Source organism: Neopelma chrysocephalum, unplaced genomic scaffold (genome assembly GCF_003984885.1).
Source record: "Neopelma chrysocephalum unplaced genomic scaffold, ASM398488v2 Primary Assembly neopelma1_186, whole genome shotgun sequence".
NCBI lineage: Eukaryota > Metazoa > Chordata > Aves > Passeriformes > Pipridae > Neopelma > Neopelma chrysocephalum.
In genome coordinates this window covers 81,695-100,487 of record NW_020897848.1, presented here as the reverse complement: position 1 = coordinate 100,487, position 18,793 = coordinate 81,695, and the positions used below count along the sequence as shown (strand labels likewise).

The window sequence follows — 18,793 nt, the reverse complement described above, 5'->3', positions numbered from 1 at the left end:
AAAAAGATTGATCACTCTCTTAGTCTAGGAATGCAGTGAGGACCCCTCCATGTTGTGGAAATCAGGCAGTTATTAATTTCTGGGGTACCATTGCAGCAATTTAGTCATTCCAGGTTTATTTTAAGAGCTAATGAGAAAAAATGTGTTCTCCCATCCTTGTTGGCATGCAGTGAGCACGAGCCCAGGATCCCTGTGGGTGTGTGTTGCCACAGCAACCAGCCTCCACACCCACATCTGCAGCGGATGCGGGGGGAAGCGGCCAGGCCTTTCCATGTGCCCTTCCCACAGCCCCTGCTGGCACCCTGCCACTGCAACGGGGATGAAAGGCCTTCAACCTGCTATGCAAATGACTTCACATAAGATCAAGCAGCTCTCAGATGCTTCCTGGGCTCTCTGATGACTTAATGTGATGGTTATGATTTATTTCAGCTCTCTCTATATGAGCTAGTTCTGCTTCCTGAGGCAGCTTCCTGCCATCCTGTCAGAGGAGGGATGCTGAGCGTGCATGGCAGGACAGCACCAGTCGTCCTGTGGAGGTGGGTGCCTCTCCTCTGGGTTACCAGCAGCTCAGATTATTCCCCTCCAAATGGGCAGTTTGTCGGTGCTGTAGGTGTTTAAAGTGGTCCCAGGATTCTCTGTTCACATCCTGTCTGTGCCTGTCAGCTCTTTTCCTCTCTTTTCCCTTCTGTTGAATGCCAGTAGCATCTGTGGTACCTGCCCTTCAGCACCAGCTGAGGATTGGTCCAGCAGTTTTTGAGAACTGCTTTGAAATACTGGGAATGTACCAAATCTGATATCTTTTTTTGTCTGTAGGAAGCATAACAATCTTTTAAGAAGGTACAGTTGCTATAAAATATTGGTGTGCAGATTCTCAAAGCTTTATAGGTTTTGCTTCACGCCTGCCTTAGGGATATGCAGAATCTGCTGCACTCTGGTTGCAGCTGCAAAGAGAACACTTTGTTTGAAACAACCCTTAGATTATCAGTTCTGCTTTTAGTGGAAATAGTGGGTTCATTTTAATCAGAAAATAGCTGTGTGTGATGCCAAGCCGTTTACCTGTGCTGGCAGGTAGAGAACTGCAGCTGTTTGCACACTCACTGTGTTCCAGCACATAAATCAGAGGTGGGACTTGTTCACTCTGCAGAGAGTTGTATACATTGAAAACTCCTTTTTATCTCATGCACACTTACCATCCAGTTTGCCTGCCTATTTTAGGTGATGACTTCAGAATGAGATTAATGATGTCTTAGAAGTGTCACTGTTAGACACACAAACTCCTGTGATGCTGTCCCAGGAGGCAGACATCCCCTAAGTCTCCCCTACGGTGGTTTTAAATAGACTTACTCTGGATGAATTCTACATGTCACCTTGTTCATTCCTCTCTCATGTAAGGGTAAACCCAAACACAAAGATTTCCTACTGAACAGACTAATGAAAGCAGCTTCTCAAATTGGCAGATGGTGGCTCTGTAAGAAAACATGTTTTCTTGCCTTGCCCCTCAGTTCATTCCCAGACTGAGCAAAGAGAGCTCGGTAGTAGCATCTGTTGATGGAATAGTTCCTGTTAAACTCCATCTGCCTGCCAGCTCTAAGATGTTCCAACCATGGTGTGGATATAAGGTACAAAAGGTATAATTAGAATTCTGATGTATCAAAAGCTGGAGTGGGTTTAATTATGTAAGATGGACATTTTTGGACAGCTCTAAGTAATAAAAAATGTCATGAGTGGCGAGATGATCCTCAGCAGTTGCCTTTGCAGCCTGCAGTATTATTTGCACCCATGCAGCACAAGATGTAGATTTTTGCCTGATCTGAAGCTGAGCCAGTTCTTGCCCGGTGGGTGTGTGGGAGCATAACTTCTGAGGCAGAGGTTTGGGATGTGAAGGGACAAAGAGAAGAGATCCCCCAGGGCTGGGAGGGTGGATGAGCTGCCCCAGACAGTGTGAGCAGCCAGCCATGAAGCACCAAAAACCAGGTCATGCCAGCCACCAGCCCCAGCTGGGGGCATCTCTTGCTGATCACTGTGCATTTAGGGGTTTGTTCAGCAGAGACTTTTATGGCAGCAGAGAGGGAAGTCTGCAACACGGGAAGCAGTGTTGTTACACAAACTAAATGGAATTTGTATAATCCTGACTCATCTTCGGTAGGTGGGGATGAATCAGATGTCCTTCCTCCAGCAGGAGATGCCAAGGACCAGCACGGAAAGTCTGAGTGCTTGAGAGACTCCCAGGCCACAAACCAGCAAGGTGCCTTGATTTTAACTTTGCTCCCATTGTAGGAAGATCATCACAGGCAGCTTGGAATCAGCAGCCACTGCCAGGCCCAGTTGCTGCAGCCACCCTTGTCCATGAGGACAGTGTTTCCCGAGGTAAAGAGAGGAAAGGTAACAGAAAAATAGCTCTTGCTGGAAACCATACTGCATTTAATTGCGCTTCTTCCGGCTGCAGAGGTTTCTTAATTGGCTGCCAGCAGCTTTCACTATGTTCCTCTGACTTGCTCAGAGTCCAGCCCTGGATGTTTTGGATTCCCCTTTATCCTTATTTTAGTAGGTGCTTATTCCATGTTATGGGTGGGCTGTGGGAAGGCAGAAGTCCGAGCCCAGCTGCTGCTGGTACGGAGTGCCCGGGTGTCTGTTCCTGCAGCGGGGCAGCAGCCCCCGTGTCACATGGCACCTCCTCCAGTGCCCAGCAGGGAGCAGGGGAACGCCTGTTCAGGTTCAGCACTCTCCTTTGGCTGTGTAAATGCAGGTGAACACACAGCGAGAGGAGCTGTTGATGGCACCATCTGCAAAAGCCTAATGGCTCATTCATTAAGCAGTGGGAGCCGGCACTGCCACAGTCTAATCAGATACTGTATGATGAATAATTCAGAAATAATCCTCGTATACTTGAATAAATATCAGGAGAAGGAAGGAAAAAGGCCCATACATATGGCACGCTGAGAGAACAAAACAGGCATTCTTCAGTGTCCCAGGCTGCTGAGGCTGTGGTACGGGATGTTAATCGTGCAGGTGGCTGATGCCTGATGAGGAGCTGACTGAGGGCTGCTGGCCCAGCACTCGGAAGGTGCTGGGGAGCGGAAAACACCGCAGTGCTCATGGGAAAATCCATCGGCACTGCAGTTGGAAATATGCGTGTGCTTGGGTTGTGTAACTGGCTGCTGCCAGGGGTGGGGGACCGAGCTCGGGAGGAGATGGCTGGGAACACCCAGGGCTTGGCTGGCCTTGGGCTGTGCTGCTCTGTGCTGCTCTGGGCAGATCAGGGGGTGCTGTCCCCCAGCAGCTCCTGCCCACACCCCCGAGCTGCTGCTCTGGCTGGAGGACTGGTTATCTCCTATGACATCCCTTCCTTTTAATAAATCTCATCTTTCCAAAAGCAATCCTAGAGGTTTTAGTCCAAAATATAATAGGAGACTTATTTTCATAACCAGGAAAGGAAATTATTTTTTTTCCCAAGAAAATACGTAGAGATTAGCAATAGGAGCATCTGAAAAGGGGAAGTTTAGCTGTAAGCTGGTTTTTAATATTGAATGTTTATATTTAAAGTACCATTGCATTCTCAACAGTGATGAAAAGAAAAACATAAGTATTCTAAAACAAGAAATACAAGCCTCTGCTCTTGTAGATCAAATATTACAAGAAAATTTAAGGTGAAAACCTTAAAAAGCAACTGAAGGAACAGGCAGTATTAAGTGTTTGCCAAAAGTTGTAAAGTTATTAGTCTGAATTTAGGGTTTGAAATGCAGAATGTGTATGTTACACTTCTTGCTTAAGCTAAGCATGTTTGACTAGCCAGGAAGGAACTGTTTTGTTTTGTTATTGTCCTCCCCAAAAGTGGGGAAGGACAAAAAGGGCAGCCTTTATTCTGACATAAAATACCTAAATGTAAATCAACTTTAGTTTTTATGGTGTCAGTCCACCTGCAAAGTCTTCTTTGGCCCCAGCCCATCTTTAATGTGCAGAAGCTCTGTTTGTAGCTACGTGTGACGCAGTTAAAATTGATCTCTGTACAGAAAGCTGACGATGAATACACCATGGTTTAGAGTTCTGAATTTCAAGAGCCTTAAAATCCTTAGAAGTTAAATAATTAAAAAGTTATTACTGCACACAAGTTCAGCATTCACTACAGCATCAAAGGGAAAGTGTTCTGAGTTGGCAGCACTCCTTGCTGACTGCTGAGAAGTAACAGCGGGCTACACTGGAGGCATTTCTTCAGGAAAAAGAAAAGGGGGGGGTTGATTCAAGATGTACCTGCTTCCTGGAGAAGGAAAGACGTAGTGTGGGACTTGGGACTGCACGGCTCCCTCAGGGCAGGGGACCAGGAGGTCCCATCTCAGAGCTGGATCCAGGTGGAAGGACTCACTGGTGATGGTTTCACTGGTCAGGAGGACAGGACTGCACGCGAGGACAGTGGTGTCACGGGCTTTGAGCCTGGTCACTGCAAAGCCAAGGGAGAAAATGGGATAACCTAAACAAACAGAATGTCTTCCACCACAGCTTCCAAGGGTTATGTGGCACAGTGTCTGGTGGAGTGAATGGGAGCTCTGGTCCAAGACCTCAGAGCTAAGATGTAAAGTCAACCTGCTAAAAAACCCCAAAGCCTCCCAACACAGAAGTGATGCTTGTAGGAACACTCACTATGCAATTGCCTGTTACTTTGTGTGCTTGAATTAAAAAGCCACTGGAGAAGAGCCATCAGCCTGGCACTGCTTGTAAATGATACTTAAAATTATCTTCATTTTATTTTTAAAATCAAATATTAAGGGTGACGGACTTTTTCTGCCATGTCAAGGACACCTTGCTGGGAGGAAAACAAATAAATCTGTGTGAAAGGCAGCATGCACAAGGACCTTTGTGCCACGTATAAACTGTGAAATCGATTAACATTTCAGATATTAATACCAGAGTGGTAGTAACAGCTGCCATCTTCTTTATGCTGTTATGCAAGCCAACCACAGAAATGCAGTGTAAGTAAACAGAATTTGGTTTTCACTTTAATCAGATCAGTTTCCTGGTTAATTGGGAAGAAATAGGGTGCTATAAATATTATGGCTTAATTCTACAAGTCCCTTGCAGGATGAGCTTGTGCAAGCTGAATTTCATGGCCCTTCTTGAATGTTAAAACTAGTGCAGAACACAAATCCATTTGGACTTTTTATATAAATCCCCAAATCGATTTATTAAATTCACATTCTATAAACTTGTCAGACTCACTGATTGCCACAGTTTGCAACAGAGTAGTTTGCTGCTGTTTTGGTTCATTGGACAAGTTCGAATTTGTACGTGGGGAAGTCCCGTGGGCTGGGGTGGGGCCGCCAGGCCACGGGCCAGCCCGATGGACAATTCCCTGCCCGACCGATACCTGCGGGCACAGCTTCAGGGGCAGCCTGCCAGCAGGAGCTGTGCTCGTGCACAAGGCCTTTGGGACTCGGTGCCTCGCCAAGAGGTTCGTAAGAGATGTTCAAAAACCGGCATTATTTCAACCAGAATATGTACTGTGCTATATGCTCAAATTTGAGACGGGTGTTATGTGTTTAAAACCATTAATGTGATCCAATAAAGCGATTCGCGTGCCAGAGTTTACATTGTGGAAATGGTGCTGCACAGCGGTAACAGAGAGAAGGAAGAGCTCTCGTCCTGCCGTTCCCAGCAATGGCGATGCCGCCAGGATGCTCCGCAGCCAACAAAGGCGGCTGGTGGGAGGCAGCGCAGGGGCCGCAGGCGCTCCGCAGGCAGGCGGAGAGCGCCCGGTGACGGGCTGTGTGAGGAAGGGCAGCACTGCTCCGGGACACGGTTCCCGGCCGCGCCCCGGGCCCGGAGGGTGACCCCGGCCGGGCCCGGGCAGAGCGGCCGCAGCGCCGGCGGAGGTGGCAGCGTGTGGCTCCTCCCGTCCTTTGTTGGCCTGGAAGCGGAGCGGCGGCCGGGTGTCTTCCCCCGCTGCCCTTCGAGGCCTGAGGCTCTCTGGCCCCGGGAGCGCCCGGAGGGCTCCGGGGAGCGCCTCCCGGGGCTGCCCCGGCCCCGGCGCGGGGGAGATCGGCCCTGCCCGCCGGCACCGCTCGGTCCCGCTCGGGGCGGGACCCCCCGACCTGCCCGGGCTGCGGGAGGCCGCGACCCGGCCCCGGCCCCGCGGCGCCCGGCGGCCCCGCAGCCTCCCCGCCCCCGGCACTCTCCAGGGAGCCGTTCCACACGGAATCACACGGGAGCGTCTCCCCATCTGTGCCGCCGAGCACCCCCACCCCCACCGCCCAGCCCCGCAGCCTCCTGCCATTATGTTCCTCCGTCGCGGGGCCGGGCCGCGCCGCGGGCCGTAGCCCTGCCCGAGCCCGCCGGCTCCGGCCGCAGCAGGTGTGTCGCATGGGGACCGGAGGTTGCATGCGGTGGGGTCGCTTCCTCCCGGCCCGGCGGCGGCCGGAGCCCCGCGGGCACCCGCGGCGGGGCTGCCCGGGCCGGCGGCTCCGGGCCGGCCGGGGGCGGATCGCTCTCCCCGTCGCCGGAGGGGCCGCGGCCTCCTCTCCCCGGGCGTCCCCGGGGCTCGCAGGACCCGCTCGGGCAGGGGCCGGGAGCGAGCGGGCCCGCGGGGAGGTGCCCGTGGCCGCGGCGGCCCGGAGGAGGGAGCGGCCCCCCGGGCCGAGGGGCCGAGGGAGGGCCGGCCGCGGCCGCCCGTGCGGGGAAGACGGGCCGAGGCAGCGGAAGAACATGGTGGTTCTCCCCAGAACGGGGTGGGGATGAGGGATGCGGAGAAGGTGTGCAGGGTTGTGCCCGAGACCTCTGCTCAGTTGCAGGTGCAGCCCAGGGCAGAGGGGCTGGCCGGGGTTGCCCACCCGCCCGGAGGGAGCCCTGCAGAGCAGCATCTCCCGCAGCCCCCGAGAGGAGGGGGCTCGGCGCGTAGGCGGAGGTGGTTACTGGTGTTCCCAGAGCAAGGGTGAGTAGCCAGGAGGAGCGGGGTGGCTGCTGTCTCGGTCCGTGTGCCTGTCAGCCATGCAGGAGGAAGGCCCAGCGTGGCCGAGGTGAAGGGGAGCGGGCAGGAGCAGAGCGGCCACGGGCACAGGTGGGTGCGGACCCCCGGAGCGGCCTGGGCACCGCGGGGAGCCGAGCCCCTGGCCGGGCATCGCCCCAGAGGCGCCGGGCATCGCCCCAGAGGCGCAGGGCCGAGCAGGCGGCTCGGTCCGCACGGTCTCTGCGGGGTGGGAGCCGCGCAGAGCCTGCCCGGGCCTCCCCAGCCGGGGGGTGCCGGCCGGGGGGGCTGCCCAGCCGCGGGGCTGCAGCTCGCTGCTTCTTAGGGCCTCTAGCATAGTCGAACAGCAAAAGAAAAAAAAATCAGCGCAGCGGCCAACTCGGTACTGCGAGGAGGGGGCAAAGGAACTATTTTGCAGGCATCTTGCTGCTGCGGAAATGGATTTCTTGAGGGGAGGGAGGCGCGCGTGCGGGTCCTCTGTCTAGTAATGCTGCCCACAGCTCAGAAAATGCCACTCGGGCGGCCCCAGATGCAGCGAGTGGGGAGGGCGGCCGGGAGAAGCCCTGGCTCAGGCACCCCTCGGCCGTGGGCATGAGGGGGCAGATGTGACGTGTGTGAGCAGCCACCCCTCGTGCCGTGGGAGCAGAGGGGGAGCAGCCCGGGTTAGCAGCCTGTCTCCCAGGGCTGTGGCCGAGCCTGCCTGGTGCTGCAAGAGAGATCCTATGAGGATTTTTATTGCGGTCTCTTTGTTAGCTACAGACAGGCACGCACACACTCCCAGCTCTCAGCCAGGTTGTGGGAGGTAAGTGGGGGAGGCGAGGAAGGGAGCGTGCGGGGGGCTCTGGGGAGCAGGGGCTGCGTGGGCCGGGCAGGAGGGGAGCCGGGGCACAGGGCTGCGCCGGCCCCACGCCACACAAAAAACAGCCCCTGCGATTTTCAGGGACTTGTTGGCAACTCAGCGAGGGTTGCCATAGCTTTTTATGTAGGGTGACCAGAACCGGCTGGAACTGGTTTGAGGCAGATCAGCTCCTGAACACAATGCAGTCACTGAGCTACTACACTGGGAGAGCTTCCTCCCTTCATGGCAGCCAAAAGCAGAGGAGCTTGCAGAAAGATACCATCCCAAAACAGTATGTGAATGCACACTTTAGACACACAGCACTGGTATGTGGCTAACGTAGTCATAAAGGGTTCTGTATGTAAATGTACATATTTGCAGTAACTGAGATTACTTTGGCTTTTCGTGCCTTTTTATGCTTAAGGAATGGGCAAGAGCTGAGATTTATGACCCTTATTAAAATATTTTTGCTTTGCAAGGGTGGGACACCGGTTATGCAGTCTATTTTAAAACTAAACTACATAAAATGGATTGAATGATTTGTAATTGTAGTTATGCTTGTGACTGAGGATGCTGCTTTGCATGCGGTTTTATTTACAGGGTGCTGTCTTGTGGTTTGCTTCTTTAGGGGACGTTGAGGGGGGGGTTGCTGTGCCTTTCTGTAAGGCCAAAAGGAAACAGTATTGTTGTAGAATTGTGCATAAAAGCATTGCAAAGATGCTGTAAGGCATACTGGTTTTCCCTTTTTTTTTTCCTTGTAGGCCTGTTGATTGGGGCTGCCTTTAACCCTTTGGTGTTTGCAGAGGTAATGCGGCTGTGGCAGTAACTGAGCACCGGCTAAAAAAATCTTTCTAAGGTCAAGGTTCACAAGGTGAGACGTGGTGGTTTGTGCCGATTATAACAATAGCGTGTAGGTACATGTGTGTGAGAAGTAAATCTGACTCCTGATTGCACACTTGGCACATTAGGAAGGAGACAATTGTTTAAGTGTTACTGAAGAAATGCTATTAAGGTCCTCCAGTTTTAATAGGATTAGAGCTCTTATTTTTAAAGACTTACTGATATCCTGGCTAAATACACTATTTTCATTGAAATATATCCAGATATACATTTTTTTCACAATGCAGTGATATGGAATAGGCCTCTGAGTGACAATCATAAATTGTGGACCAATTGTGGCAGTGAGCTGTTCTGTGCTGTATTACAGACTCACATGCAGAATTTGCTGTCTGATTATTTACAGGTTATTGTTTGGCCACATCTCAGTGACCCACTTGGTTCTGAATTAAGGTCTTCAGTGTTAAGCATGTACTTAATATCTCCTACAGAGAAAAAAGCCGTACAAAATAAATAGTACGGATGGCTTTTCTTAGACTGTTGTAACCTGGGGAGGATTTTGCAGCAGCCAAGTGGAAAGATGTATTTTGGGGGGTTGGATGGAGCTCCAGCGCATTTTCAGTGGCATGAATTATAATATTGTGCAGTAATGAAATCAGAAGAGGAAACCGGATGGGCAGTGCATCAGCTCCTGAGGGGTGACTGCTTTTAACTCAAAGCAATGGATAATGGACAGGGGGTTGTGGGGTTTTTTTCTCATCTGAAAAATAAATGTGTACTTAGATCTGAGCTGGCATTTGTATCTTACAGTGAAAGCCGAAGGACTCAGAGAGAGGGAGAGGGGGAGAGAGGAGGAAGCAGTAATGAATCTAGCAAAGGGAAGAACAAAGGCTGTTAGAGCTTACACAGTGCATCACTAAACATTTTGCCTTGGGGATTCTTTGCTAGAACTGTTACTTCCTATAACAGGAAATCAGCAACTCTAGAATCATAACCAGTGTGATTTTTAAAAAATCTACCCAGCCCTGGCTGTGTTAGCTGGTTGGGTAGTCTACAATCAAGATAATATGGAGGCAGAACATTGAAAGTACTCTGTTGTGGTGTGAAATGAGTGTCCTCTCCTCTGTGCTCAGCAGATAGACAGTCCTAAAAGCCTTGAGAGGTTGTGGATATTGGGTAAGTTGTGAGCTGGCTGATGATGGGCAGGGTGCCTGCATCCTAGTGACAATACAAGGAAACCTTTTTGTTTCTGACTGCAGTGCATTACATAAGGTATTGAGCTATTAATTGTAGAAAAGTGAGAATAACGTGCTGACGTTTAGCCTGAAACTCTGGGTTTGTGGTTTTTCCTGCAGTTGTGATGTGTTGTTTCTCAGGTTTGGCAGGGCAGTGAATAGCCTGTGATGGAGCAGAATGCCTGACAGATCACTGTGCTGATTTCTGCTTCTGTCCTTCAGCACTGGGCTGCAGAGGGTCTGTATTTGACTGTGGACGTCTGTTGCAGAACGATGCTGGCAAACAGGAGCTCTTGTTGCATGAGAGGAGTAGCATCTCTTGATGATAGCACGCCTGTTCTTTTCCAAGTGTCAGCTAAAACTCATCTGTTACATGAGAGCACCTTTTAGGGTTTTTCTCTCTACCAGAATAGTAAGCAGCTTTAAAATTGTGAGTTCTTGAATTGATACAAAATTCTATGGATCTGTTTTGTTTGGGTTTTTGAACGCTATCTGTACTACAAATTTTTATTTTTAGCAAAGAAGATTTTGAATTTGCAGGCATTTTTGTAGGCTGTAAGATGAGAAACCTGACTAGATGCTGGAGTCTGCAGTCTTCTTGGTGAGTTGTATTTTTTCAGTCTAATAATATCTGTAAATGCTCTTCACCAGGAGATGGGGATTTTGCACACAGGCCAGCTTTCCAGCAGAAAATGCTGCTGATGCTGGAGGGCTGGTCCTCTGTATCAGCACCCAGGATCTCATTTTGTGTTGAGGCTGTTCTCAGGTATTTGATCTCCAGAAGGAGGGTAAAGATTTATCACATTCCAAGACCCTTTGGAGTGAATTAACTAACTGTTGTTTTCTTAATCATATAACCATGTGTTAAAATATAAATATGCATACAGAAAGCCAGGAATGTGTGTTCAGAAAAACCCAAACTTGCCCCTGACGTTTTGGAGTCTTGTTGTTGCTCTGGTGGGCTCAGACTGGCTGCAGGTGCCACAATTGCCACCCACTTCACAAAGAAACACCTTACAGCAAAGAGGTGGGAAGCTTGGCCCATTCAGAATGGGATTCCAATCTGCATTAATTCTGGAATCCTAAAATTCTGTCCATTATGGCTGTACATCTGAATTATTCACGTGTTATTGTCACAGCCTATTTTACATACGGAAGTACAAAATTAAGGCATGTTTGTAATTTAAGTAGAGTGCAAAAAAAACGGTGTGTGGATTTCCTTGTTTGTCAGGAATTCAATTCCATTTTAGGAGGACTTGGGGAAGTGTCTAGGCCCAGCCCCTAACCTGGATCTCTGGATACATCCAGGTCGTTTCCATGTGGCCAGCTGTAGCTGGGGATGGCCTGTTCAGCTCCATGCTCTGGGGAGGGAGGTTCCTTGCTCATGGCCTGAAACATCCCTGGTCTGTTTTCCAGCCAAAGGCTGAACATCCTGAACTTTGAACCAGCTGTGTGTGGTTCTTTTTCAAGCTGTGCTAGAGGTGGTTTAGACTCCAGAGGCTTCCCCTTCTCTTTCCCTGCCTGTTTTCTCCAACCCAAAGAGAACTTGCGATACCCAGTTCATTGATGGGTTGGACTACAAGGTGAGGCTCCTAAGGAGTCATAAACTACAGCAGTACTATTCTGGCTGTCAAAATTTTGGATTAAGTCTTTACTCATTGAGTCTTGTGCATGGAGGCAAGTTGGATTTTCCTCTTTTTTTGCAGGCAGATAGATTTGGTGTATAATATTGGAAGAGTAAGTTGCTTCGTATAAATTTTCACTGTGAAACACCCCATACTTCACAAAGATGTTTACATTAGGACTGGCATGACCTTATTGATGCTATGGATGGTAAATGAGACCTTTATCCTAAGAAATCAAAAATTCTTAGGATAAGAATTACTATGCCTATTATGAGAGGAATTTCTGTGATTTCTGGAAGCAGGTGTTTGGGTTTTGCAGCAGTAGCAAGCCATGTGCCCTTCCATAGGGCAAAGGAAGCTCACCCAGAGGAGTGTGAGAGCCCTGGCTGAGTGCGGGTGAAGTGGCCTCTCGCACGTCCCCCTCGCCTGCTGAGGGTGTCAAAGCAGGCGAGGCTGTGATTTGAGATGTGGTTCCTGTTTCCTGAAGAAGGGTTTGTGGTTAGCTTAGCACATTGCTCTGCCTGTCTTTGCAGTGCTTGGCTTTCAGAGTAAATGACTGGAAGTGTAAGTCAGTCATAACTACTAATATTTGTTGAATAGCTAATGAACTGCTCATATTCTGTGTGTTAGGCTGAAGTTTGCCTGATGTTAGGATATATGTTATTGTAATTCTGATGGAATCACTTGAGTCTTCTCTACCTGATGAAGTTTCTTGGCATAACAGTACAGAAACTTTAAAAAAAAAAGTATGCTTTTATGCTAGTTAGGCTGATATTGCTCCCTGTGTAGGCATTTTGTTCCAGAATGAGCCTGATCTAATTTAGGCATCATTACTCTTGTTTGGACATAGAGTAATTATTCCAGACTTTTGGAATTTTGCTCTGGAGTGGTGTGACTGTAATAAGAGTTATTGCTGTGTATTCCTTCAGTAGATTTGCTGCTGAGGGAAACTAAAATTGAGTAGTTGTTTGACCAAAAGCAAGGAGTTAGATATTGTAAGTATAGACAATTACATGGGATTTGAAGGCAAAGGGTAGGAATTTAATAAGGCAGAAAAGACAGGGCTGATACAGCTAAAGCAAGTGTATAAAGTCGTTGGACTTGTGGTTCAGCAATTTGGAAGAACTGGATGAATGGGAGGGTAAGTGTCAAAGAGGAAAAGTTGGTTGGTTTTTCAAAGGTTAACAATTAAATAAAAGAATAAAAATTGAGCATGTAAGACCATACTTATGATCCAGAAACAAGAGAAAACTTCATGCATAGAGAATATTAATTGGAAAAGTATTGGAAAGGGAGGGGGATTATTTGTCATTGCTAGGCTGGAAAGCTTGAACTTGTTCTTGTACCTGACAAAAATCAGGGGTTTGAGTGGTCTGGAGATAGGACCTGTCTTGGAGCTACCCCAGAGTATTCTGGTTTTTTGTCATCATTAGACTGTTCAGCTTCCCCAAAATGACTCTGGTTTGAGTGTTTACAATTGCTCAGCTTTACTCCAAAAAGTATCCTTTCATTACAGCAACGCTTTCTGGGCAGCTTGGTCTTTCTGTGGAGAATGCTGTGCCCCAGCTGCAGGTGTCCTAAAGCCAGAGTTACAAGATAAATCTTATTTAGAAAGTAAAGTCTGTCTGGTCCCCCCCACCTCGGCAGAGTACATGAAAGGGTAGGTTTGTTTTTCCTCATGTGTCTGGAGTCCTTCCATCTGAAACGGGTACAGATGCAGGGCTTGAGGAGGAGTGACAGCAATTCCATGCAGGAAAACAAAAAGCCTTTATCTGCCTTTATCAGTCCTTCAGAAGCAGATGTTTACTCCTAAGCCCTGCTTGTCCTGCTTGCTTCTTCCACGGTCAGAAGAGTTCTCATGGCCTGGTTCTTGTTTTGACATAACTCTCCAAGTGAGTGCTTGGCTGGAATGTGTTACCACACGTGAACTGGGAGAAGTGAGGCAGTGGAACAGTCAGGTACCTTCCTTTGGCTAAAACCTGGGCCATTTTCTGCCTGCTGGTCATAGGAAGCACTTGAAGAGATGCATTTCCAAAGAAGGAAAAATGTAGGAAGTCAGGCTTCCTCCACGTGCTTTGAGGAAGCATAAACACAAATAAACCCCCCCTGATTCACCCCCAGAACTTAGTTTCAGTAAGAGATTGATGCACACACATGGGGCGGGTGTTGTCACTGAAGAGATTCTTGGAAGTCATGGAGAAAGGTATATTCAGTCTGTTATCTTAAGTTTTTAAGACTCAGTGGTATCTTCCCAGAAGTCCTCTCAGCCACCATCAAAAAAGCAGAACCCAGAAGCATTTCACCTCACTGCTCCATGGCTCCCTGGCTGTGTAATTCCTATTGGAATTCCATATTCAGATTCTTTTCCTTGTTACTTTTATCACTGGATAATAAGTAAGCAAAGTAATGCTTGAATTTTTAAAGAAACTGGTTTTCTGTTTAACTTTTTTCAAGCATTCTCAGAGCCCTTCTCAAAGAAATTCCAGTTCCTGGAAAATCCTGATTTCCTGGGGAACCAGGAGCTTGCCTCATTTCCTGTTCTGAAGCACTTACAGGCATCATGTTGGCCCAGAGAAGGAATAGGCTAACAGCTTGTCTGCCAACCAAAGTGTCAGTTGATTTTGATCTTGGATAAAAGGCAGAGTTATCTCCTTAAGAGAAGGAGTTACTGAAAGGTTTTTGGAGAGAGGAAAAAAAAATAGGGAGGAATGTGGCTGCAGAGTCCTGGCAGCTGTGGTTTAAATTCTGAATCTTAAGATGGGTGCACTGGAATAGTGAGGAAGAGATGAATAAAGTGGCCAGGTTAGAACTTCACCTCTTTGCATGTCATGACTGGCTGTGTCCTCTGTCCCTTTTTGTTTAACTTTGATTGCTTTAAACTTTGAAGAAGCTCTTGCTAAGGGCAGCAGTAGTTTTGGGTCCCCCAGGGAGCAGAAGCCCTTTGTGTTGGTTGCAGCTCTGTCAGAGCACGGGGGTCCCTCCTGCAGAGCCCTGCAGCTCTGTGCAGTGTGTTCCCTGGGGGGGGCATCTCGGAGTTCAGCGCAGAGACCCCGGAATTCTTTAAGGATACTTTCCTGGTTTGGAATGAGCCTAACTGAAGGAGTTCCTCAGTAAAGGACAGATGTGTCTTCTCTGCTGGGCAGTTAAAGTTCTGATCTTAAACATTCTTGGAGGAAATAGTGGGTAAGCAGGCCTTAATTCATTGCTTAATTCATTGATAAATGTTAATTAAACTCTAGGATATGTAATTAGAGGAGGTTTCAGACTAGGGTGACTTTCTAGTTCTTTTTGAGTATTCACAACAACTGCAGAAAGACATGTATGACAGATGCACAGCCAGAATGCAAATAATTAGTACCTCAGATCAAGAAGTAACTGCATCAAGGCTTTGTGTGGATTTACATGGATTTTATATGCTCTGGTCTCTGGAATATTTTCCATTTAATTCTTATAGAAACTTGCTTTGTAATTTTGATATTACGTATGTGTTAATTTTTGTATTTAGGACTTAATAAGTTAGACAAAGCCACAAAACTATTAAGTGAACCATGACAACAAATTTCAAAACCCTTCTGTATTTACTTGAAGGTGTTGCCTGAAATGTCTGTGTGTATTTCAGTATCCTGGAAAAATTTTCCTCATCTGCCTTCTTAAAGTTCATAATGACTTCCAGGTAACCAATGCTGATGAATTGATGAATACCTGAGTGTTACAGATTGTTATCATCTTCAAGAAGACTCATCAGGTTGATAGTGCAAATGTTAAGGAAAATCAAGACAGGAGAAATTGCAAATGCCTCCCCTTATTTTCACAAACATCCAGGTATCTTGCTGTAATGACAGTGTATGTTGGCCAGGATAGGAGGGAGTGTAGGAGAGGGGACAGGAAGAAAATGATTGAAATTTGGGCCCAGAATGAAATGGCCAGGTTACTGTGTGTGGAGTTGATGAATTACTATAGCTCTTGGTATAATAATTCAGCTGTACACTCGGACTGTTCTGGAACATATACTTTCTGAAAATATTACTTCAGAGGTGAACTAATACCTTTTTGCATGGCTTATGTGAAGAAACACTTGTTTTGTGTAAGACTAGAGCTTACAGTAATGCCCATCTGCTTATTCTACAGATTTGCTTCCAATCAAATACGTGACCATGGGGGATATGAAGACCCCAGATTTCGATGATCTTCTTGCAGCCTTTGACATACCAGACATGGTTGATCCCAAAGCAGCTATTGAATCTGGACATGATGACCACGACAGCCACATAAAACAAAATGCTCACCCAGAGGAAGATTCTCACGCCCCGTCATCGTCTGACGTTGGTGTGAGCGTCATTGTGAAAAACGTGCGCACCATCGATTCCTCCGAAGGCGTGGACAAGGATGGCCACCATTCCACAGGCAATGGCTTGCACAATGGCTTTCTGACATCATCAGCTCTGGAGAGCTACAGCAAAGAGGAAGGGAAGTCACTGAAGGATGATGGGTCAGCTTCTGAGACTACACTGAAGGATTCAGCTTTCAACCAGTTCAGCCCAATATCGAGTGCTGAAGAATTTGATGATGATGAAAGGATTGAGGTGGATGACCCCCCGGATAAAGAGGACATGCGTGCAAATTTCAGAGCAAACGTCTTGGCAGGATCTCTGTCTCAGCAGGAATATGACAAACTAAAGGCACTTGGAGGGGAGAACTTGATTAAACCTGGAATCCCAGTTTCAAGTAGTATAGATAAAAATAAAGTTGCTAAACGAGAGACGGAGACAAACTCTGTAAATTTAAGTGTCTTTGAGCCTTTTAAAGCTCGAAAAACAGAGGACAAATTGCTAAAAGACAATTCTGACAAGCTTATTGAAAACAGAGTACTCGATGGAAAACTGAGTACTGAAAAAAGTGACACAAATCTTGCCAGCATTTCCCAGTCCAAAGCAAAGTCATCAGCAAAGCTTTCTTCCTGCATTGCTGCAATCGCAGCCCTGAGTGCTAAAAAGGCAGCTACAGACAGCAGTAAGGATTTACAGTCTAACTCAGGAGAGTCTTCTCCATTACCAAAAGACATAAGTGAAAGTCCCCGGGCTATTGAAAAGTCCCCTGAGTCTCAGAGCCTCATTGATGGTGCCAAGAAGCCATCTGTCAAACCACCTGACAGCCCCAGGAGTGTCTCGAGTGAGAACAGCAGCAAAGGGTCTCCATCTTCCCCTGCAGGGTCGACACCAGCAATTCCTAAGGTTCGTATAAAAACCATCAAGACTTCTTCTGGGGAGATCAAGAGAACTGTTACTAGAGTGTTGCCAGAAGTTGATTTGGACTCTGGTAAAAAGCCAGAGCAGAGTGCTTCCATGGTAACTTCCATGACATCTCTGCTGTCCTCGCCAACTTCTGCCGCCGTTCTCTCCTCTCCTCCCAGAGCTCCCCTCCAGTCCTCAGTTGTCACCAATGCAGTTGGATCTACAGAACTTGCCCCCAAACAGGTCACTATCAAACCCGTGGCTACTGCCTTCCTGCCCGTGTCGGCAGTGAAGACGGCGGGCTCCCAGGTGATCAACCTGAAGCTCGCTAACAACACCACGGTGAAGGCCACTGTCATCTCTGCCGCGTCCGTGCAGAGCGCCAGCAGCGCCATCATCAAAGCTGCCAACGCCATCCAGCAGCAGACGGTGGTGGTGCCAGCGTCCAGCCTCGCCAGTGCCAAACTCGTGCCAAAGACGGTCCATCTCGCCAACCTTAACCTTCTGCCTCAGGGTGCTCAAACCACCTCTGAACTGCGCCAAGTGCTCACGAAACCCCAGCAGCAAATCAAGCAGGCAATAATTTCTGCAGCAGCCTCACAGCCTTCGAAAAAAGTGTCTCGAGTGCAGGTGGTGTCATCTCTACAGAGTTCTGTAGTGGAGGCGTTCAATAAGGTGCTGAGCAGCGTCAATCCCGTACCAGTTTACATCCCAAACCTCAGTCCCCCTGCCAATGCCGGAATCACGCTACCTACACGAGGTTACAAGTGTCTGGAGTGTGGTGACTCCTTCGCTCTCGAGAAGAGCCTGACCCAGCACTATGACAGGAGGAGCGTGCGAATTGAAGTGACTTGCAATCATTGCACAAAGAATTTAGTTTTCTACAATAAATGCAGTCTCCTGTCACACGCTCGTGGACACAAGGAGAAGGGCGTTGTGATGCAGTGTTCACACCTGATCCTAAAACCAGTCCCAGCAGATCAAATGATAGCATCTCCTTCCAGCAATACCGCTGCATCCCTGCTCCAGAGCGCGGTGGGAACTGGCACGCACTCCGTAACAAAGATGCAGTCTGGCTTAACTGGGACAGTGATCTCAGCCCCAGCCAGCTCTCCTGTCATTCCAGCTATGCCGCTAGACGAAGATCCATCGAAACTCTGTAGACATAGTCTAAAGTGTTTGGAGTGCAATGAAGTTTTCCAAGATGAGACATCTCTTGCAACTCATTTCCAGCAGGCTGCAGACACGAGTGGACAAGTAGAGTATCCTATGTTTACATTCCAATGTTTCATCTATAAGCCTAGGAGACTTTGGATATGTTTTTACTTCCATTTAGCTGTTAATTATCTGAACCTCCGTGATTAAAATGATAAACGAAAACCACAAAAAGTCTTGCAAGCGCTTACATAGTCAATGGCAACCCTTTTTAAATAAGACTTCTCTTAGAATCTTTTTAGGCCCTGAAGTCTGAAATCGACACTATATTTTTGCTAAAATTCAGCATTAGCTTTCTTACAGCTGAACATTTTAATCCTGAAAGTAATACTAGGTTTTACTAATAATACTTTAATGATTCTTTCTGTGCTTTGGAATTTGACTAGCCCGTGGAATCCACTTAATTGGCACCCTCATTAACAGCCCGTCTGTTCAACCTGAATGGTAGCTTTAAGTGATTTGTTCTTGACTGGTCCTCAGCTTTGAGAGTTCTCATGTAGCGCCCTAAGTGAGCGAGGCATTCCTCTCACCTGCAGGGACTCAGGCAGTGACAAATGGCACACTGACTACTGGCAGCAATGCCTGCTGTTTGCCTCAGGTCTGCCTTAGAAAGTGCAAAGCCCTGTTCAGTGGCACCATTCCTTGCTGTGGTGTGACCATTGCTTTAGTTGGTTGGGTTTCCTTTCCTCTTACGAGTGCTAATGAGTTAAACTTACAAACCATTTTAGAATTCTTTGCTAATGTATGTGGCCTAACCTGAAAGAAATCCGTCATTCAATAAAACTTACTCTTAATCAGTGTGCGATGTATTTTATAATCCTGTAGGAGCGAAGGTGGTTAATTAAACGATACAGTTGGAT

At 47.9% G+C, this 18,793-nt stretch overlaps 1 protein-coding gene across 7 annotated transcripts in view; it reads left to right on the top strand.

Annotated features, from left to right (window-relative positions):
- The first annotated feature begins 6,178 nt into the window (after nt 1-6,178).
- The window catches only part of ZNF532 (zinc finger protein 532), a 29,738-nt gene continuing 17,123 nt past the window's right edge, over nt 6,179-18,793 (top strand). Inside the window, exons 1-4 of one of the 7 annotated variants that reach the window (XM_027702435.1) lie at nt 6,179-6,342; nt 6,780-6,919; nt 8,552-8,661; nt 15,616-17,975. In XM_027702435.1, the coding sequence (XP_027558236.1) occupies nt 15,642-17,975 (2,334 nt within the window). In that variant the 5' untranslated portion in view covers nt 6,179-6,342; nt 6,780-6,919; nt 8,552-8,661; nt 15,616-15,641. Of the gene's footprint in view, nt 6,343-6,610; nt 6,920-7,161; nt 7,755-7,815; nt 8,117-8,551; nt 8,662-10,006; nt 10,464-15,615; nt 17,976-18,793 lie in introns of those variants that run through there. The other 6 variants (XM_027702436.1, XM_027702432.1, XM_027702438.1 and 3 more) reach the window with 6 other exon arrangements.